Source organism: Pogonomyrmex barbatus, unplaced genomic scaffold (genome assembly GCF_055798465.1).
Source record: "Pogonomyrmex barbatus isolate J1 unplaced genomic scaffold, ASM5579846v1 scaffold18, whole genome shotgun sequence".
NCBI classification, from domain to species: domain Eukaryota; kingdom Metazoa; phylum Arthropoda; class Insecta; order Hymenoptera; family Formicidae; genus Pogonomyrmex; species Pogonomyrmex barbatus.
This window is the reverse complement of record NW_028297114.1, coordinates 5,101,428-5,125,705: the sequence shown is the minus strand read 5'-3', so window position 1 is coordinate 5,125,705 and position 24,278 is coordinate 5,101,428. Positions and strand designations below refer to the sequence as shown.

The 24,278-nt window shown below is 31.3% G+C and overlaps 1 protein-coding gene across 2 annotated transcripts in view; it reads right to left on the bottom strand.

The window, feature by feature from the left end:
- The window catches only part of dsx (transcription factor doublesex), a 100,868-nt gene that overhangs the window by 46,463 nt on the left and 30,127 nt on the right, over positions 1–24,278 (bottom strand). The window contains exons 1-3 of one of the 2 annotated variants that reach the window (XM_089074832.1): positions 13,942–15,241; positions 8,142–8,626; positions 7,355–7,394 (exon numbers count right to left, since the gene is read on the bottom strand). In XM_089074832.1, the coding sequence (XP_088930958.1) occupies positions 7,355–7,394; positions 8,142–8,420 (319 nt within the window). In that variant the 5' untranslated portion in view covers positions 8,421–8,626; positions 13,942–15,241. Of the gene's footprint in view, positions 1–7,354; positions 7,395–8,141; positions 8,627–13,941; positions 15,242–24,278 lie in introns of those variants that run through there. The other variant, XM_089074833.1, reaches the window with a different exon arrangement.

Genomic DNA, 24,278 nt, shown 5'->3' with positions numbered 1-24,278 from the left:
ATATGTAACAACGACATTAAATTGACGCAATTTATTATTAAAAAAAGTTTGCAAAAATAAAGTTTATTGAGAATTCATTAAAAATAGATTTATATTATAAATAATTCTTGAGTAATTTGATCAATTTGATTAATTTAAAACATATGTGCAATATATATGCAAGATTGCAAAAATGACGTATGACAAGTTTATTATCGACAAAATGTACGGCGGAATGACAAACATTTCGGATTGATTAGACTACTTTTACAGCTTTCTGCTCCGTCACCCTCGAACGTCTGTGGAGCATCACGTGCTATAACAAATGGTGATGTGTTAAAAGTGCTACTTGTAGATAGATAGATAGACGAGATAAATCAATCTGCTCTATGGCAGAACATAATCGAATGTCTCTTATCGAACGTGAAGACATCATCATAACTGTAAAAGTCTTTTCCCTCGGAATAAGGATATTCAACAATGAAAAAGCAACATGACAATGTCGAAAGGAAGAAAGTCTTTCCATATCGACCCTGTGCCTAACTTCGAGCAAACGTAAAAGATTAAAGCTCGTCGGTTTGCATTGTATGTTGTATCGTCACCGGCAAGTCATAACTTTCGCATCAGTGACACGATGGTAATAACTAGGATCGGGACAAAGGACGGTTTCATCATGAGAGAAAGAAAGATGAGTTAAACCGATGAGAGAAATGCCACTCGACTCGCTAACGCGAAGAATTTTCGCCTAACAGGCTTTTGACGCTCGCATCATAATCGTAAAGTCAACGAAGCAAAAATTCCGCGATCATAATCCACATGAGATGTTGATACGTCGAATCGTATTCTGTCATATTCGTCATGGATAGGAGACCCTTACATTTTATATATATATATATATATATATATATATATTTCTGTTTTAACAAATTTTAAAGATAATTCAATAAAATTGATATAATATATCCATATATAATATATGAATATATTCTCACTTATAGTTTTTTTCAAATTTCGCGTGATTATTCATACTGATTGAGAAAGAACTGTTGATTCAAAGAAACATTTGAATTAAATGCCACTTTCTTTCGACGATCATAAGTTGTAATGTAAATATTTATTAATTCATAAAAAGATTTTGTTAATATTATTCATATATATATGTAACTTAAATATATAAATATATAAATTGAATTAAAAAAATCCTAAGATTAAATTTAGTCAACTTTTAATGTTTTAATGAAAATATATTACTTTTAATTCCAGCATTTTGTAATATTGTTATTTATTTTTAATCCTGATGTTGTTTCTAATAAAACAAACAAAGCAATACATTATTGCATGAATCAGTGAATTATTATATCAAAACGTCATGTAAAAACTGAGATAACATAATCTCTAATTTGTTCATATTGCAACGACGTTTTAATCGCAAATTATATTTTCTTTATTCTCCGACGATGAACAATAAGATGTACATTTTTGCGTGGGGAGCAAATATTATCCATCTTGAATTAATCGTAAACTTATTGCCTGTTAATAGTGCTCGTACGATAAATCCATAAAGCAAGCGTTTTGTGCGTTTTGCACGTGGGAATGGCTATGAATCTGTCTTGATTGGATTGACAAGCTATTCATTGGTGGTGGCATAACAATCAAATCAAATTAAACAAAATTAATTTAACTCTTAGTAAAAATAAAAAATAAATTGATATATAAAACAGTAAAAATAATAATAGAAAAAGAGCAAAATTTATAGATTTTTGTAAAAGTATATATATATATATATATATATATATAAGAATAAAAATATTATTTATGCTTGTAAATATTTTCTTAGACAACTGATCAATTAATTAATAAATAATACTAGTTCCATAGCTTAAGTCTTGTTTGTATTCACAAAAAAAATTTTAAAACAATCGCTACCAAGGATAAGGCAATTTGCTATATCACAGTCGATGGATTGATCCCCATAAACTCGAATAAAAGATCTGCGATACAACAGTTGTCCGTAAATCGTTATTGATTATTGCAATATATTTTTACATTTAATATATATGGCACAAATAAAATTACATCTTAATTATAATTTCATAAAAATATATCTTTTAACACCATGCTACGTTTAAAAAGATACAAATATTTGAAAAATATTATATGATCTCAGCACTATGTAATATATTATATTTCTTAAGATTTCAATTTTACATACACTCATACATATATATATATATATATATATATACGTGTGTACGCATGTGCTTTTATTTATATATGCGTATGCGCGTGCACATATACGTAAATATGTATATATAGAATATTTAATCAAAACATCTAAAATACTAAATACATATTGTGAATATGTCTATCTATCTAACATATCGATATTGTAACACATCGAGAGTAATCCGAGAATGTCGTAAATACCATTCGTCGAGGCGGCACGTGCATCCTTAGAAACGACAGTTCTATATTAAGAACGTTTCCTAATAATAAATCTATTTTTCCTAACTCGATCAAAGAACCCGCAATAATAATAATCGAATATTGTAAATGGTCAGTCTAAGCGAAATGTCATCGCTGGTCAAGCAATAAAGGAAACCAATACTTAGGTCTTCCTAAGATTTACGAGTAGAATTTTCAGTGAGGTCCATGCCGAATGAGAGTTAAGGATCGTAAAAGTTTCAAGATGACCAGAAGAGAATATGAAAGATTCTTTTCACTTCTTTCAGTGTAACCGCAAATCGTTTTTCTCTAATTAACTTTCTGAGAATGATGATAGGTTCACTTGAACACGTAAAATATGTAGTAAAAAATTTGTGGTTTAAATCTCTCATCTTCCGAGATATTCTTTGAGTTTTATCATTAACCAGAAACGAAAAATAAAACATAATATAGAAAAGCATAATTATTAGTTTTTTTTTTTTTTCAAAATGATAGCCTCAAAAAGAACGTTTATTTATATCAGCATGCATTAATTACCTTATTAATCAAATTAAAATAAATACCCAACTTATATTTGTCAAAACTGCTGGCAGCACAAAGCAATACTTTTTGTTTAATTAAATTACTGTGAAGCGACAAGCAATATTACAATTTCGTGGACCATGTAACTACTTGTATTAATAATGACGACCGATGCGTTATTAAAAGCTCATTTTCAATGTGTCAAAATGCAAACTCGTAAAGAAACTTAACAACCCCTATATATTCGTCATAATCATCCCCGGAGAGCATAATACCTTCACGACTTTCCGTATTATCGAGTATACCACTTTATCATTATCACCGGTTACGATACCACGAGGATGTGCTTGTGTTAACTTCGATAGTTAACCCACACACACACACACACACACACACATATGTGTTGTAAATTAATTAACGCGTTTTTGTGACTGGTCCCGACTGCATCTCAAGGTGAGCATAAGTACAAAAGATAAACAGAACTCTCGGCAAAAGATGATAAATTATCCTTGTCCTTATTTTTCAAGTTATTTTTTAAAACTACTTGTACAGCATGTTTGCAATAGTCTCATATAGTATAGAAGCTTGCAAACATCATTGCTGCAATATTGCAGCATATGCTTCTACATTGTAGTTGTAAGATTTGTGCCGTATAAAAGTCGTGCAAAGAAGTTGTAAATAAAGACAATAAAATAAAAATTTAGTGATAAATATATCTTTTATGAGGATATCCTTTTCTTTTCTATCATATTTTTTTATTTTTGTAAAAAATTTTTTTATAATGATATTATCCAAGAAATTGCAGATGTGTATATTGCTCTCTCTCTCTCTCTCTCTCTCTCTCTCTCTCTCTCTCTCAAAAAGAAAAGATTGTCAATTCAAAGTTTAGTGATTAGTCCTGCGCACAAACTTTCTCTTTTTTTCAACCTATTTACCTCCAGGAATAAACTATTTCATCTAAAAGCGAGCAAAATAACTTTTAAAAATGAGCTGGATCGTAAAAGCAAGAGCTCCTAGGTTTCGGCTTTGGTTATAAGTTCATATTATATTAGCCGAGTTCGCATAGCTTGCCGGCCAATGGGGACGATCGTAAAACCAGGGTTAACATTCGGTTGGGTTGTCAAGTAAAAGAGTGGCTTGAATTTCGTTGGGATCACCGTGAACGACGTTATAAGTACGCTCGTTCATTTATATACTGAGACTTGAACTTAGAGACGATGATGACAAATGCGATGAGACACATAAATCCTTTGTATAGATTATTATTAAAGCAGGACAAAACAATGCTAACATAATCGTTTCCCGATATCTTTTCTTATTGTGATCGTCTTATTGTCTTCTTTATGTAGATTAGATATTAAAGTATGGAGTGGAACAATTTCGATACAATTGAACAAATTTAAAAAATTATGATCTTTTGTCTAAACTTATGTTAATCTGAATGCTCTTTTTGCAAGATATAGATTCAATCTCTTTACAATATACTATTTAACTATTTATAACTAATAACTATTTATTTGCAAGCAAAAAATCCTCCTAGTTAATATATCGTTCATTTGCTATAATTTGATATAATACAAAAATGATAATTATAAATTAAATTATCCTTTCTAAATTTTATATAAAGAACTCCAAAGTTCTTATCACTGGTACAGCAATATAACAATTTCTAAAATCCTTAATTAAAAAAAGTATCACATATCAAAAAGAATTGCTTTTAAGCGTTTATTTTTATAATAAAAATAAACTGAATAAACAGCTAATATTCTTCTAATAAACTATTATATCAAAATAACGTTTAAAAGTAATATTGTAAAAGTAACATTTTGGTAATTTAAAACGTTTAAACTCATTTTCTGAAAAAATCTTATATTACAAATTATATCATTACTACAATAAATATTACTCTTTCAAGATCTATAGGAGAGAAATGAGGTAATAAAAATATATAGAATGAGGTAATAGAATGGAAAATATCAAATGGTAATAGCACTGGTCGATTTAGCTATCTCACAGACAATGTGAGAATTGTTGAAAGACAATTCCTCTTTCTTTTTCTCGAAATGACATTTCGTACGAAGCTCATGTATGATATAACGGTTTAAAATGTACGTGTGAGAGTAAGCAATAACCTTCTTTGCACTGAATACAGATCTTTGATCCCGCAACGGAGAGACTATATTTCGGTATTATCATTTATTCTGTAATTATTTTGCTTGATTGCAAGCATAGAGACAGTCCCAGGAAAATACAGCTATCACCGCGATATGTGAACTTTGAGATTATTCTCCGTTAGATGTTTGCAAAAATTTAAAAGATAGGACAACCGCAAAGACTTGACTTTACGTTTCTAATGTACTATATTATACAAAAGTGTTATATAACTGTATAAATAACAAAATTAAGTCGCCGTTTTTTAAATATTTGCATCGTTATATAATATTAAATAAATTTTTAAGGTAAAGCAAGTCTTGAAAATATGATAGTCCCCAATGAAAAGAATACATTTCACAAGACCATGAAAGATAGGAGATACCGGGAGAGGATATGTGCAACAGGTAGGCAATCTCAGTTTTCATCGCGTACATATATGTATATACATTCATCAACAAGCTAATGCATAGCGTTAAATAGACGATAAGCATGCAATTAAATAGACATATTTCCGTGATGTGAATGTATATATATATAAAAATATTTTTTTCATTATATATACATATATATATATATATATATATATATGTATATATAATGAAAAAAATATTTTTCATTATATATACATTTCATTATATATTTTTTCATCATGAAAAAAATATTTTTTTCATTATATATACATATATATATATATATATATATATATATATATATATGTATATATAATGAAAAAAATATTTTTCGTGAGCAAACGAGAAATTTTGAAACCAGAAAAAATAAATTAATATGTGGAATCTCTACGAAAAAATAGCTTACAGTTAGAATAGAGTAAATTTCTTATCGACCTCATTGACCGACTGCAAATATGATTGTAAGATAAAAATAAATAATTGCATATATGAAAAAATAATTATTTAAAGGAAGATTTAAAATTTATTTTGATAAAAAGTTCTCTCTCTCTCTCTCTCTCTCTCTCTCTCTCTCTCTCTCTTTCTCCAGAGTTATAAAATTACAATTTTTTGTATACAGGAAATAAACTTAAATTCGAATTATAGTTAGATGTATGTTGTATATAGATAAGAGCATAAGATAAGAATAAGTTTTATTCAAATCAGCAAAATAGGACTGTGCGATAGCAGTCAGTGTCTCGTCTATACGTTGTATCGATCTAATAAAATAATCTGAGAAACACAAGCTCATCAAGAAAGCTGTTTCGCTAACCTACATATGAAAAACATGTATTGTGTATCATTCAATAATTATCATTTTATTACATTCAAAATTTTCCCTAAAGATTATATAATATTATATTATATTAAAGTGGTTTCTAAAAGACAGCAAATAATTGTCAGAGATCAGGACATTTTTAGATTTATAAAACAAACGTGCGATCCAAGTAAATTAGACATTTATATATATATATATATATATATAATGTCTGTATTAACTTTACATGTTGAACCCCAACATCTTCAGACGATGTTACAATCATGATATATCTGTGATTTGATTAAAACTTCTTTGTTCCTGCTCGCGTAATCACGTTACAAAATGCCACTCATCACATCGTGATGCAAAGGTCGCGATATGTCGACTAAATAATGCGTTATAAGTGTTACTACGATCTGTGCGAGATATTCAAATGTCAGACAAACTACATCTTGTGCATAAATGTATTGAACGTTATCCGTAAAAAACTCGTCCGATTCACGTGTCGCAACGAGTGTTGCTACAAAACATATCGTCATCGCCGCGAATAAGAATAGTTGACCGTGATTCAACATAGACACGAAATAATTATGCATTTTAATTTAATTTATATGACAGCTGCAGATAGCATAAATACTCTTATCTATAAATATTGTATGATTTTTTTATTCATACTTACAGTAATAATTTTTTATTATACTAATTGCACAGTAACATGCATTTGCGCAATATTCTGAGAATTATTTCAAAAGTATTGCACAAATATATGCAAATTAAAATACGTATAATCTCGATATTTAATGTAACTTGAATAATTAATGCATTAAATTCTAAATTGAAATTCATAATGAGACAAATCTTATCGTATCTTCATTTTTACAATTACATACACGTTTACAAATCTTTTAAATTTCGGTATACATGATAAATTAATTTTTATTTGTCTCATCTAGAAGTATTGACTAAAATAAGTGGCATTGACTATCATCTAGAAATATACATTTACTATTTACTATGTAATATATAATTTGTCAGAATTACTTACGTCTTTTCCCGACTGCAGAAAATATAGGTGATGGGGGTACCTACTAGGAAAAGAACGATTATAATATACAGATAATGAAAAATACATTACGGCTGCGATAAACGTAAGACATAATAATAACACAGTAAAACACAGTAAAAATAATACACAATAAAAATTTGTTTATACTTGGAGAATAATTGTTGTCAAAAATAACAATTAAAAGGATGAATCAGTATAATTAAAAAATTAATTACACATCCTTTCGAAGTTATGATTTGATAAAAGTTATTGCAGTTTTAATGTTTTAATACTTATATGGAATATACTTCATGAATTAAATTAAATTCAATAAATACCAAGAAACTAATTTAATCCGAGCCCTAACTGCATAATTATTCACACTAACGAGCGATATACATACTCTTATTTAAAATCCGCAATAAATTCTAATTCTTCTTCTACAAATTTTAATAATTTAAAATTTGCAAATAATGTTCACAGCAATATTAACTTAAAATAACAACAAGTATTGTCGATTTTACTATTGATATAATTTTCGTTTCAAATTTGCATTTACGTTTTCAAACACAAACATAATATATCAAACAAATGTATCAGTGCATTAAATTTTGCTGATGACATAAAGAACAAATTTGAAGAAGAAGATTGAGAAAACTTTAATAAAATACAAACAAGTTCAGTCTCCAATTAGCTTACGAATATTTGGTCATTTTTTTCGCAACCGCAATGATTATAAATTTTCCATTATCAGGCCTCGTGCCTTGAAAAATGAAGAAAGACTAACCTCTTGAGGTAATATCTCTTTCTTCGCACTCAAATCAAGCGCTCTTTTCATAGCTATCTTGTCTGCTGATATTCTCTGTTGTGCCAAAAAAATGTAGCATGCTGGACAATCGCAGTGTTTGTATTTGCAATATCTTTTATGTCCCTTGAGCGCAACGTATACTCCATGAACGTTACATCGCCCACATTTCGGCGCTGTCCGCTGACATTGTGCTTTAGAAGATTTCAAATCTGTTGACATTGTTCCACTCTTTTCCCCGTTACGGACTCTCGCACCCATCGTGCTCGCACAACTCTTTATTATTAATGAACGAAAACAAAATCTCCTGCTTCCTTATAACAATAATCGGATCTCTTGCAGAATGGATTTGATCACGTTTGTGAAAATGAGATAACGGCGTTTATTATTATCCGTTATTTTATGCATAGAATTGCGATTCGCGAGTCCTTTGTATTACTATCCAAATATCCATATAACTTTACTTTCTGAAACACACAATAGTCTATTTTTGATCACTTAGATAATAAAAAAGAATAATTAAAATCAAAGAATTCTCAAAATTGTGGCAATATAATATGATATCCTAGTTGATAACAATAGTTGATAATAAACATGAAAAGAAGAAAGAGCCAATTTTAAACAAGTGTATTTACAATCGTGATAATGACGGTAATAATAGCTATTATTTTCGAGCCAGCCATACTATAGTCGGCGTTTGTTCTATTACTCCGATGATCGATACGCAACATATCGTATCAAACTGTACCTCGTCTGTATACATTATTTATGATACAAAGTAACTTTTACAATCCATTCTTTCGCGGTAATCAAAACTGTAATTGAGAGTTGCTGACATGAATATGCCAACATATTCGATCGACCTACTCAAGCGATAAATGTATGTATTATGACAAACACCTCTCTAGAAATGAAGATATGCTGTTTATCTAGTTTAATTAAAATAATAAAGCAACTAACTGTCTTTTCAAAAACGGTAATGAATTAAACTTTGGATCAAAATGACCAATGCAACATATTGAATTTATTTCCTCTTACAATTGAATCGAAAATAAATTTACAGTGCTTGCATTTGCAGTGCATACTAATGTTAAATAGCAATTAAATTATATAATATAATATAAACATTAATTAAACTTAATAAAAAATGCGATAAGTGTATGTATGTATATATATATATATATATATTTATGTATATATTTTCGATACATCATTTATTCTGGAATATGTGCAACGATAAGAAATGTACAAAAGATCGATTACTAGCCACTTGTGTATCCAAGTCTCGAGATAAGGGATATCCGAGCCTGAAATAGGTAATGGATAAGTTCTGCATCTCTACAAAAATTATGATAAATCCTGACATGGCTAAAGCCACTATGAAGGACACGGGAGTCACGACCTCGTGAAGGTAAAGATATGTTTCTCCTGCCATCGTTGCAGATGGTCATGGCAAGTAAGGTGAGATAAAAGATGCGCCATGCCAGAAAGATACAACACATCAAAACCTATCTCATTAAATATTCACGATTTATCTAAGAAAGAAAGATCGCAAATCACAGATAAAAAGAACAGTTAGCCATCAAGTGGAGCAAAATTTAGATTTCGCAGATTTAATAAAGCATTTATTTTCAAAGAATTAGAAAAATAATGACAATTTGCAATAATCAAGGAAAAACTATTTCATTTGTTCTTCAAACTATCAGGAAGTGCAAATTTATAAATTATTCTATAAAGTACAGTTGATATCGTCTATAGAAAAACGACAACAGTAGGAACTCTAATAGTAGGAATAAAAAGTTAAGTTTTATCAGCAGCTGTACAAAGTACACGCAATATACAATAATTCCGTGTATGACTTTGCAAAGAAAATTTGCGAGAAAAATACATGCAAATATGCAAATATCAATTCAAATATACAAATATAATGTATATAGTACGATTAGAATAGAAATCTCTAATAGATAAAATCTAAAATTAAATAATAAAATTTTATAATTAGCAAAAATAAATACTATTTTTTATGTAAAAAAATCAATATTTATGCAAATAAAATAATATAATGATAAAAGAAAAAATATAATATATTTAAATAAACAATAATCATTTAAGTCGCTTATGTTAATTGATATATGAGATAGAATCTGCTATCGGAAATTATTAATGCATTTGTTTTCGAGTGTGAAAATACAATAAAAAATGTACATTTTAAGCAGCGCATTAATTGTCATTTTCCGGCAAAAATAGATATTTATTATTTAGAATTCTTAAATGTATTACAATATGTATGATACTAGCACTAAAAACTAAAGAATATATGTCGTAAATTGTAAAACATAATACTATATGTTACTGAAAAAAAACCAAACTTAAGGAAGAAATAATTACATGAAAGTTTGTTATATCGTATTTACGATTATATAATTTTTATATTAATATTTACATGTAAAAAGCAAAATTTTTGAATGTTATTTTCTTTTAATATTATTTTCTTATAATTGAAAAGAAATTTATAAAATGTACATTAAATGCATCACATTATTATCACATAACTATGTAAACAATATTGAACAACAATTTAGTTTTACATCTTTTATTGTACGTTTTATACATGTTTCTATTTTAATATTGTCAATCGTTAAATTTTGTTTAACAATTAAAAAAAAATAGTTATAAAATGTATTATAGAATGTGTTAATCAATTTATTGTGCCAATCCATAATCGATAAATATCTTGATTAAGTTAAATAATAAATATTCTTTAATATATTGGACTAGTTTATTTTATTTTGTCAATTTTAATATAGAAACATATTTTCTTTTATATGTAAAGAACGGTATTTATGTCTGTTGTTGCGACATTTTTTATAATTATATATATTAATTATAACATTTATTGTTACTTTAATAATTCAATCTATATTTTTTTCTTACTTTTTCAATCATAAAGACATTTAACAAATTAATATTGTAAAACATTATATTATAATATTATAAAAGATATAATTTTTATAACATCGATCACATTAATGACATGATGATCGTTGTTTCTTTTTTGTGATGATAATAATAATACCAGAAAAAATCTGTATATGATACATGTGATATGTATTGTTTGTAGCGTCATATAATTCACAATGTGTTACGTAATGACTTGAACAACCGATTATAGATACACATCTGTATTAATCAGAGACAACGTTAGAACTCATCATAGAATCACAATAGGTAGTTCCGCATAATGTCTTAATACGAAAAGTTCCAGCCAATAATAATAATATTAAACAATATACTCATGCAATTAATTACATAATCATTTAATTTTATTCGTGATTCTTAAGAGAAAGCGCCTCCAGATATTTTTATGATCGTCACTTATCTTTTATCGATTACGTTATGTTTGTCTTGCGAAAAGATTTCACGACAATCGCTTAACATTGTCAAGAATACGTTGTCAAAAATATTCATCAAATTTCTATTCAAAGCAACATAAAAAATGAAACAAAATGTTTACAGATAATATAAAAACATTTACAAAATTGAAATTTCATAAACAGCATATCTTACTAGATGCAAGTATATATGATACATTTATATTTTTCGCGAAAGAAGCTTTCGCGATAAATCACGGTATCGGACTATCTGGTATCGGATCTTTGCGAATGGATTCGCGATAGAGCGAGGAGTGTAATTGTATCACGGTAGGAAGCGAATACATCTCCCCTGGTTACATTGTAACCCGTTCGCGCGACTTTTTAACTAACGACGACTTCCGGCAAGTCGATGTGGAGGTAGATGCCATCGGTACAGTCACTTACGAAAATATTTCTTTTACCTCTATTAAACTGAGATCCCCACTATCGCAAATCAAATTCGCACTCATCAAAAAATTTAGTGCTATTTATGTGCTAATTTATCGCTCTAGTCCGAACTTTGTTGCTGGAGCCGTTCGACAGGAAATTGTATTCAAAGTTAGAAGAGCTAGTTTGCTATTAAGCTGGACCTCCCGATAAAAAAAAATATATCGGAGTTTGAAAAAAACAAAATTTGTTGTTAATTTGTTTGCTCCATCATAGCGCAAAAACATATAAAAAATTCAATATTTTTACGAAATAATATTACCAGAGAATCACAATCAAATCCATAAGTAAAAATACAAAAGAATTGAAAATGAGAGTAACTAAATAAGCAAAAAAGTAGCATTACAAAAATATTGGTTTTTTAATTTCTTGCTTCTTTATGGCTGTGTGTAATATTAAAGTTTTATGGCACAGCCATAAAAGAAAAAGCAGGAAATTAAAAAAATAAATACATATTTTTATAGTGCTATTTTTTGTCAATTAGTTGCTCTATTTTTTAATTTTTTGCTCAAGCCAAATGGCTTCGATAAATGGCTGTGCTAATGTACGTTATAGATACTATAATTATAAATAATATAATATATCATTAAAATGTTAAAAATATGTTATTTTCTTAATATTTGACTAAATACTTTCGCAAGCGACTGTATCAAGAATCACGCGAGAAACCTCACCTAATCTAACTTGTCAGCTTTCTTTTTAACTTTGTTTTAATATTGCTTTCGCCGTGTCACCATTATCTTTTGATCTGTGCGTCTACTATTAACCTTTCTAATGCTTTCAATAAAATTATTATCCTTGTTATCTTGTTGTTATCTTTAATAGTATTATCTTTATCATTACTAAATACAAGTAATATTATATTAATATGTTTCTCATTGGAACTCATTATTGATACTGACGTATCATATCGAATTATGATAGTAAATTCATATATATATAAGTTAATTGTCCGTATGTCCGTATGTAGATGTGGAATATGACTGTTTTATACTATTCCATCATTTTAGCATATTGATAAAATAATATTTTACTAATTATATGAAATTCTACTAGAGATTCTCTAGAACAATTTTAATCAAATCTAATGTGATTTCTTTAATTATAGTCTTTTTGCAAAAATTAAAGTAAGTAATATGAAGTTTTACGAATTTATGCTAATTAAATATTTTTCCAATATAATTACGTTAGCATAAATTCGTAAAATATTCTATATATACTTATAGGACATGTAAAAAAAAATAGACACCGTTCTGATATGATTCAAAGTCTAGATTATCGAGTAAAACTATTGAGAACTTGATCAACAGTTTCCGAGATCCTATCTCACAATCAGATATTCTCAACTGACCGGCTCGCATGACCGGCTTACACGATTTGCCTAGCTATTGCTGCGCGTAATTTAGCGCGAGACACTATTGTATAACAACAAATTTTCTAGTAACAATATTATTAATTAGCACTTTAGGCAATAGTTGTATATACAACACAGCTATAATGTTATTGCGCTTGAGCTGGGTATCATATGATATATTGCCACGCAAGGATGCTATGCTAGAATACTATAATAAATTTCATTGCTATAAATTATTCCATGAGAAAGTGGTTGAAAGTTAATACCGGTGTTATTAAAATGTACTCCAATGGTAGCTACGTGCGCAAGAAGTAACAAGGAGTAACTCTCTCTTCGGCATATATAAAGCTTTATCCCGTAATCATTTTACATGTAATGTTCCTGATCAAAGTCTGCTTTTATATCGTTTCTTTTACTATTGTGCTCCGTTCATTGCTTTTCTCACATGGTGATACGAGTTATTTACTATTGTTTTATGTCGTTTTTCCGAAAAGAAAGTTAGCGCGCGCAGCATGCTTGTTCAATTTAGCAAAATCAACAATCAAAAAATGGCGATAAAATAATTTACCGTATTATCCGTATAGTTTCTCTCTTTTTCTCTCTATTTCTCTGTCTCTGTCTCTCTCTCTCTCTCTCTCTCTCTCTCTCTCTCTCTCTCTTTCTCTCTCTTTCTTTTTCTTCCTCTCAGTGGCTGTTCCGAATAATGAAGGCTCCGACTAAATTGACGGTGTTCATGCGAGGGTCCACTGGCTCTCGTCACACGCGAGCAACACTGTATCTAGTAATCATGCAAGATCCGCCGATGCGATGCGACGCGCTCGATCGAGAGAGGAATCCCCTTACGTGTATATCTCGCGTGCGGAACGCTCGCGCTCTGCGTCCGTTACCCCGTGGGGACCTCACGGCTGCAGACACCCTGGGTGCGTGTCACACGTGCTCTAGAGCGCGAGAACTATCGCGCGGTGTCGCCGCGCAACTCCGTAACGTGTGTCTCCGTTCGCGATGCACAGTGCACGCACGAAATCGCGAGGGCACGTCACGAACGTACGCAACATGAATAAGCGGGAAGAGGATAAGAGGGCAAGGGGGTGATCGAAGGGGGGGAGGGGAGGAGGGGGAGGGAGGAAGGGGGGAGGGAAAAGCGCCGCAGGAAGTCTCCGCCTCCGGAAGTGAACAATCCTCCCCTCTTTGCCACTTTTCTCGCACGCTTTCTTGTTTCGTTCTCCTTGCCGCGCGTGCGATTCTTCTTCCGCTTTTATCCGTTTGTATGATGCGATATATATATATGTGTGTGTGTGTGTGTGTGTGTGTGTGTGTGTGTGTGTGTGTCTTTTTTGGTATTATTTGCTTGTGCTCCTCGCGATAAATCGTCTCGCGCTTTTTTTTTTCTTTCGGACGATATGCGGGCACGATCGACGAGCGTACCAAGGTGCAAGGCGGCGAAAGGTAAATAGAGTAGAGCAACAATTAAAACAGGCGGCAAAACCGCGGGCACTCGTGTCGCACACGCGCACTTCGTCCAAGGTCTCGTTTCTCCTCCGCTGTGCCGCGTGTCACACTGTCCTATCGCCGTTCAATCGTCCTTCGGAGATGCGCGCGTTTTTCCTATTTTTCGTCGTCGTCGTCGTCGTCGTCTTCGTGGCCGCGAATTTGCAAATTCTGGACCAGAATTTGACTCCGAGATTTATCCCGAACGATGGCGGGAAATCTCTGCACTATATGAAAACTCCGACTGGCGCGAGATTGCAAACTGGAGGCGAGGAAAATAACGAAAAAAAAACAACGAGACAGACTGTCAGGAGTTGTCGATACGATCGATGCGCACTTGAATGCAGTCCGTAACTTACTAAGACCGCTAGTAACCAGGGATAGTGGACGGAGGGATTTTTCCCTCACCACTTGGCCATCTCCATCGCAAGTGCAGCAGGGACCACGTGACTGGTTCGGCAGCCTCGTGCTTTGATGGAACGTAAGGCGCTTTTAGGGCCCGTATATAATTATTAATTGTTATAATATTTCTTTTTTGACTAACTAATAATATGTAAAATATATCGAGAGTAATATTCAATACATATATTCAATGTTATCTAAGTCATAATAAAATTTAACTTTTCGTAGAGCTTCGTAGAAATAAATCTATTAATGACACATAAAACTGACATATTGTCACCTTTTTCACATACAAGTTTTGTATAATTCTTTACAAATTTTTAAGAGGTAATATTTTTAAATAAAATATAAAAGATTGCAAAGGTTAAGAAACACAATCAAACGAAATATAAATTTACTTTTCAATCTAAACCCATCCAAATTTTGTAATATATATTATGTAAATATAATATATTTAATAGCTGTCTATAATAAAATTTTATTATTATTTAGAGGAATTCCTTTTAAATTAAGGTTCATCTCTTTCGAGTAAGTACATTAATTTTATGTGTCATAAATCAATATGGCTATGACAAAAGAGCAGAATCTTGAGAAATGTAAAGGAAAAATAAATTTTAATTTTTGTTCTATTTGTATCAAAATATATATATATATATATATATATATATAAATATAATATTTCTGTTTATTATTTCTTTTATTACTTTTAGATTATGTTATAATTAGTTTCTCTTCTACTTTACTTTAAATTAAATTGCTTATAAAAGCATATATATATATATATATATATATATATATATATATATATATATATTATAATAAATATAAAAATATAAGTATTCGCAGCGTAGTGAATTTATTAAGCCCAAATGATTATACAAATCAAACACCCCTGTTGGATATTAACAATTACAACAATTAACAATTAAAACAAATTATGTTATTTAATCGGATTATATTATTTAATCAATAGCAACTCTTCCTTCATCTTGTCTCTCTGATATTTCCTATTTCTCTCCAATGGGCCTAATGATGCCATGTATCTCAGTGACGCATGTACGCTACTTAGGGTCATGCACTTAGGTATGACGTGTACGTCATATGACACTGTTGCGCATGCGCGAAAAAATCCCTCCATCTATTCCTCCGACCTGCTGGTAGCAGCGGCACGTCGCGAAATACGTTCTGGCCACGAGTGATGCAGGGTGGGAGCACGTCACGGTGAAGAGAGCAGACACGACGGCTACCGTAGGGGTGCGATGCGCGGGAAACTAGTGGCTAGGAAGGGGTGGCTTTCGCGGCGGTAGTGGTCAACCGGGTGTTGGCAGCACGCGGTTTTGGATAGAATCGTCGAGGTTTTACGAATTTGAATTCGTCTGACGAATCTGCTGTATAAATTGTATATGTACTTATGTGAGACGTAGCGCATGGTTAAGCAACTTCGACGGCGACAAACATTTATTCATAAGCTGCTTTTTTTTCTTTTTGCAACATAGTTTCCCAAATAAAATACCGGTGACCAGTAATATTTTTAAATGTTATTCAAGCCAACAAAAGCTAGTTCAAATAATCTAAATCGGATTTGTCCGATAAAGTTCACAAATTTTTTTATAATATTTGCAAAATGCAAAAGAAAGTTTATGAGTGAAGTAATGATAAGAAATATGTATATGCAAACGAATATAGAATTAGCCAAAGTATACATAAACAAATATATATTTATAATTTCGTCAAATTTGGAATCGGATCTTCGGTGGTATGTTATATTTTAATAATTTTTTTCTTAGTAAACAACAAAAGTGACAATTTAAAAGAAATATTGAATAAATGTCCCGAATTATTGTGCTTTATTTTCTCATTTTTTTATTTTTAAAAACTTCAGCAGAACATTACTCTGAAGATGACAACCGTGTTCTTTATATTAAATATATTTCGCTTTAATAGCATGTTAACGACGAGCACTTAATAATTATAATATATATATATATATATATATATATATATATAAAATTATTTTGAAGGTATGTTTATTCGCACATTATACTGAAAATATTGAACAAGCATTCAAAAGAGTAAAAAAATCGATATCAAATTTCTTGACTGAAAATTCTTGGAAGCTGGTAAAATAAATTATGAAGATGCTAAAATACGCTTATACAGAAGAAACAGTACATCCGTGGCATCCTTTCCATAGTTTCTGATTGGTACAAATGTAGAGTTGAAGAAAGTTTCAATCGATATTTATTATGTCACTTGAAAAGTTTCAATAATATTTCATTCGTATTGCTTCGTTGGAAAAGTTTTAATAGTTCATCATAGTTCATAATAGTAGTTCATTTGTATTGTTTACTGGAACGAGAATTCTAATTTTTCAAAAATCTTTGAAAAATTTTAAAAAGAAATATATTAATGCATATTATGTCATATAAAATGCAATATAAAAAAGTTTTATCTACCAATATAGCAAATTGCGCGTAACTCACAGTAATATTATATGTATGTGCTATTATATGTTAATCTAACATGTACATGTTAATCTAACATGTAGCTTGTTATATTACTCTATTTCTGAGAATGTTTCTCGAAAATTACCACGATGTAATTCATGTTTCGAGACGCATCAGATATCCGACAGTGGTCGGATCGTCGAGTATTGCTTCGCACCTACAAACGCATATTGTTGTTCGTGATTGCCAACACGGCAAGAGAATAGTGATCGGTTCGCGTTGTGACGTGATTTTGTGGTTATTTCGTAGAACTAGTCGGCGGTTTCATGAATAAACAAAACGTACAGACATGAAAGAGACATCAAAGATCAGAAGATTACAAACGTATCATATCAATTATCACGCTTTCACTTCAATAGGAACTTCATTTAATTATGTCCTAAATAGTAGGTTCTGTTTCTTAAGTAATTCGTTCGATAAGAGTCAATTTATGACAATTATTCACACAAATTTAACAATTTACACCGGTTCATTAAGAGATAACATTTACGTCGTATGTTACAACACCTTTTGTGTTATCGCTAAATGTGTCGATTACATGACATCTCATATGAAGTCATAACACTTCTATCTTTTTTTTTTTTTATAATCTCTTTTATACTCTCAGACTTTTATTCTTACTTAGGAGGATCGCGACAAGACACATTCCAGAGATCATCATATAACGCACTAAATACCACAATATGCGAACAATGTAATCTGAATAACTGAATGTAATCTGAACTGCGGGCGTATGGAGATAGGCGGGGAACGAAACTCGAATGAAGAAAGTGAGTTGCGCGTGTGGTATGGCTCGTTCGCGCGCGGGAACTACTTACGACCGTAAAACGAAGCTAGTTGCGGAAAAGGATTTGATATACGGGGTGTGCCAAAATTGTGAAAATGGTCAAATATCTCGAAAACAAAGCATTTTTGAGAAAAACGTTTCAGATAAACGTTGCAGAGCTTTAAAAGATCTATTTAATTGGGCGTATCAGTTTTGACCTACGGTGGCGTCGTCAAAGCCAATTCAAAGTTACGTTAGATTTTTTTGAAATAGAAACCTCCGTTTTTCATTGCGTATTCTCGTAGCTTACCTCGAAAGCTATTCAAAACACTCTAACAAAAAATGATTTTTCTTTGAATACTACTCGAGTTATAAGCTTGATTACAACACCGTACCGACATTACCCAATGTGTACAGCAGAGGTTGCCCAGTCTTACCTCTTTTGTACTTTGCGTGCTTACGTACATGTATGTATTTGTATTGTTTTTTATGATACTTCTATAAAAAAAACAATGTAAAGTTATTTCCTTGGCGCGCTGCAAATGCTAAGCACGGGGAGATGTCAGTATTGTCGGTATTGTAAACTTCAAGCCTTATAATTCGAAAAGAAAAATAACTTCATTGTAGTGTTTTGAAAAGTCTTCTCAAGGTAAACTACGAGAATATGCGATAAAAAAGTGGGGATGCAATCGCAACCACACAACAACTGCAACTACAACCGCACCGCAACTGCAACCGCATTGCAACTATACCGCAATCACAATCGCAATCGCAACTGTTTCCACAAATTTGCACACCCTGTATATATGGATACACGAGTTTCTTTTATGTTTAATATTCTTCGTGTACAACGCTCGCACACTACTCGTATCGCCTACACGCTATATTCGATAGGATTCTTTTTATTCAGGTAACCGAGGAGAACGACACCACTATAATGCTTGTATTTTGAATTTATGATCCACTATTGATTTCCTTAGTCGTTATGGCAATTATGTAGTTACATGTTGAATATTTTATTTCGCATTATTCGCCGCTATTAGGTGTTACCGGATAATTTCAGATCAATTATAGCCGCCATCGAAAACGTCAGATGACGTTAAAAGAACGTTGTTACAATACACAGCACGTTTTCAATGAATTCCTTCTGCATTGACGTTAGTTTATTTACTTTTTATTATATCCGTTCTATTAGAAGGCAGATACTAAAAATTGATTAATTTTCTTTGGCATATGAAACTTACAACACGGAGCAACAGATTTTTACATTTTAGGAGCGCATAAATTCTCGAATGCAATAATTGTGTGGCTACAAAAAAAATAAGGGTTTATTTTCATCTGTAAATATTAATCTTGACATAGAGAATATATTGGTTACAGTAAAAGGCGTGAGAAATGGTCCAATTTACTTTCTAAATCTTTATATTGAGAACAGATATGGCAAGGTATAAATTTTACTTCTCAAAGAACACACATGTAAGTACATATACAGAGTGTCCTGAAATTAAATGTCAATGTTTCGGGAACGTTTAGAAGAAAATCGCAAAAAGAGATCACTTCTTAAAGTTGCCAAATTATTTGTAGCGACATTGACGAAATCATAGAGAAAAGATAGGAATGTAAATATAAAAATAGGAAGTAAATATAAAGATAGGAATGTAAATATATAAATTGAAATTAAGAGGAAAATTAAAATCAACTTAATTCTCAAGTCAATTCAATTAATTCGTACTATTTTTATAATATTCCTGTCTTTTTGCTAAGACTTTGTCTCATTAGAAGCCTTCAACCTTTCACAATATCGCGTATATATTCGTTGAATATGTCACCATAATTTTTGTATACGGTTTCTGTGACGGTAATGCTTTAAATGCGATGCGAGAGTATGCACGATTTCCAAATCGACACGATTTCAAACAGAAGAGTGCCGGTCATTACGTTGACGTTTAATAAACTGCGAGAGACCGGCTCATTTTCTCTTCGTCAAGGAAACGATCAATTTCAAGCAGCATTAGGAACAGATTTGTGAGCAAGAAATCATATTCTACATCACTTTGAAAACAATCCTGAGACAGATATCCGGAAAGTATTATCACAAATGTCACAGCAGAAAATCGAAATGAACTTTGAGAAATGATAACTGCTATCCGTATCTTCAAGAAATACAGAATTTATTATCTCAAGATATAGAGATCGAATTTTAGCAATTGATTTCTTGAGTTATATCACACTGACAACTCATTTTCATCAAAAATAATGTGAACGGAGTTATATTTATAAGAAAAAGAATCATTAATAAAAAAAATTATTATGTAATAAAATAATAATCAAAATCGGCTTATCAAAATCAGAATTGTTTTAGAAAATATAGATATCAACATGAATTTGCTATTAATGTTTGACTAAGAATTTGGAACGAGTCTTTGATAAGACTACATTTTTTCGCAAGATTTTTTTGAAAGATTAAGTGCAGCCAGATTTACAGATTTTTTTTTTGTAAAATGACTTTTCTAATTATTTAGAAGACATTATCCTGTAGCAATGAAATGTGGAAATGTGGAAATGTGTTTTAGCTCGATGGATATCTGAATAATATTATAGCAAAACTATTCGAGCTTGATTGGATATAAATTACTCCATGACAATGGATTGTACGTAGAAGAACAGTACATTAGTCACCCCGATTACCTGATCTGATATCAATCAACTTCTTCAGGTGAAGAAGAAGAAATTTATTCGTTGTCAATCAATTCATTTAATCGTCATTCTTTTTTCTTTTAATAATTTCAATGAATAATGTAAATATTTCATTTTCGATTGCGAGAAGAAGAAAATGTTTGTCGTGATTATTGGAGGAAAAAGGCTTCAGGGAGGGTGTTGCGCTTGGCAAATGCGGAATGAGGGAAGGAAATGTGGTGTGGTAGGGACGATCGTAAAATGTCGACGAAATAGATTCAGGGTGCGATAGTCAGCGTTCAGACAGAACAAATACATGCACATACGTGATACTGTGGTTGATATACTCCACTTACAACTGAATTTACTGATTGAACCGCGGCGGCCGTTCTTGCGGTCGAAATGGCTTTTACGCGTTCCGGAGATGTCGACACAGCACCGGAAGTGTCTCTGCACAGGACGACTGCACCGAATTGTTTCGGGAAAAGATCGTAAATCTTTCGGATTCGATTCGGTACGAAACAGGTGAGTTTGAAACCGAGACTCTAATCTCATCGAAGCTGAGCACGCGACAATAAAAAAGTAATGTTCACCTCTTTAGTGTACGTGTGTGTGTGTGTGTGTGTGTGTGTGTGTGTGTGTGTGTGTGTGTGTGTGTGTGTGTGTGTGTGTGTGTGTGTGTGTGTGTGTGTTTCTCATAAAATCGTTACTGAGATTTTATGTCTCGAGTAATTAAGATAGTGATGGAATTGTTATCATAAGTTTTAAAACTCTTACAACATTCTGCAAGCATAATTGTTATGCGATAAGTGTTTCATTAACAATAAAAAATATTAAAATCGAAATCGAAATGGTTCTGCAGGCACGTTGATTTCACTTAGTTCACTTTGCTAAATTTGAAGTCCAATTATAACCTTTTACATTTATTGGAACGGCATATTATTGCGACCAAGAAGTACTTTAGAAAATTTTATAAGTCTCAATTCTGCCACTAGAAACTTGGAGCGCTCGATAGCAAGCTCGATAGGCTTTGTCACGATATGCAGTATAATTTTTAATAACAGGGCACAACACGATAGCGCGTTGCGTGACGGGCGAAATATTAGGTTCGTAATAAGTTAAGTTTCGTACTAAGAAACAGGTAACAAGAGCAAAAACGTAATAAAAGATGTCGAACCGTACACGCTACCCGAGTGTCAAGTATCAAGGCGGGTATTCGTGATATGGCCTGAGATCCATTGAAAATGTTCTGCGCCTGCAACGATGGCACAGCGCATTCCACTCCGGTAACAGATACAGGGCGGGCAGCCGAAAAAGATAACGTCACATCGTGATTGGACCGAGGCCGAATCATTTCGACGATAAGAAATCGTAAATTACGTATGTGCGTGGCACTTCGCGAGATGCATCCAGGCGGATTCGATTTAAGGCGCATGCTGAGCTCCACGAAAAGTAAGGATGCAACACGGGGATGTATTCATCCGTACTCTATCATCAGCATGGTCGTGTAATTTTTATTGCGGTTCAAGCGAATCGAAATCGGCGAAAATGCGTAATTAGATCGGCCGTCTTTAAAACACGCTTATAATTTATAATATCTCTTTTTGAGTAGAACAGCGTGAATATTTACTGGCTTTCGCGTTTCTATATATTTATGGTTCTTAATCTCTTCGACGAGATCTCTTTCTCTGGAGCCTCGATTCGTAAAGTAAAATATGCATCGAATTTGCGCAAATACGATTCCGTAAACCATTTTTACGTCGTCCTCATCGATTTATATTCTAAAGTATAATTTTGCATGTTATATGCATACATTTACATTAAACGGGAAACACTAGATTCCGTCGTGAATCAATGAATAAGTTGCCTTGCTTACCAAAATTTTGTTACATTGTCGAAGCTAAAAAACATTGCATACATATACATATATCTATTAAATATTTGTTTTTGAAATATTGTCCAATCAATTGACATCAAATGTCTATTACAAGATAAATCTATCATTTTTACAGAAATATTTCAGAAGCGAGCACAATAAAAAATCAAGTTGTTTTAAAAATTCTTTTCGATATTACACAGATAAAATGAAAAAATCCAGTAAATGATGTCTCAAATAAAAGAAGAAATAAAAATAACGAGTCGTTGCATTTTCAAAGGCGCAATATAAACAGGATAAGCAGGTAGTCAGAGAAGGGCGAGGCAATGAAATGCTCGCATAAATTTAAGAGAACTGAACTAAGTAAAAGGAAGGTGCGTATGCAGCGGTCAAATTGCTCCGTGATCTGCAATGTAAAATACTTGAATTTGCTCACACCAATAATCGCATTTCTGTTGAGAAAAAATAATACAAGTTCTATATTAAGCAAAGAATTTCAGCTAGATAAATAAAATCTATATATATATATATATATATATATATATATATATGCATATTTACTATTTTAAACAGTAGATTATTATTTTAAACAGTGCATTAATATTTATTTAAGTTTTATTTTGTAACATAGTATTTTAACATTTTTCAGAAAATTAATAATTTTTATTTAACAACTTATACAATTTAAATTTCTGAAAACAATATAATATATGTAATAGATCGATTTGATTGATTTACGATTTATATTTAATCCAAATAAAAATGCTAATGTACAATTGAATATTCGGAAAATTCTTTTCTTAGAGCACTTTTAATCACTAGCAATGTAATTACTTATTATCACATTGTAAATGGATCACGAGATATCTCGTATTTTTTATTAGCATATTGAGTCTATGATGTGTTAATATTTATCAATAAAAACGGCATGAATAATTTTGGTACTATAAGTGTACATGTAAAAAGTCTAAAAGTTCAACCATTTTAAAGATAAAATATAAAAATATTTTACTATACGTATAACGCGTCGAGAAAATTGCACTCCCACTACGAATATCATCAATAAAAAATCAAATACAACTATTTACGCACAATCCATAAATGTTTAAGAAAAAGACCCAATTATTTCTTACATTAAATTCAACACGTGAAACAGGTTCCTCCGAGGCGGCGATGCACCTGCAGTCGAC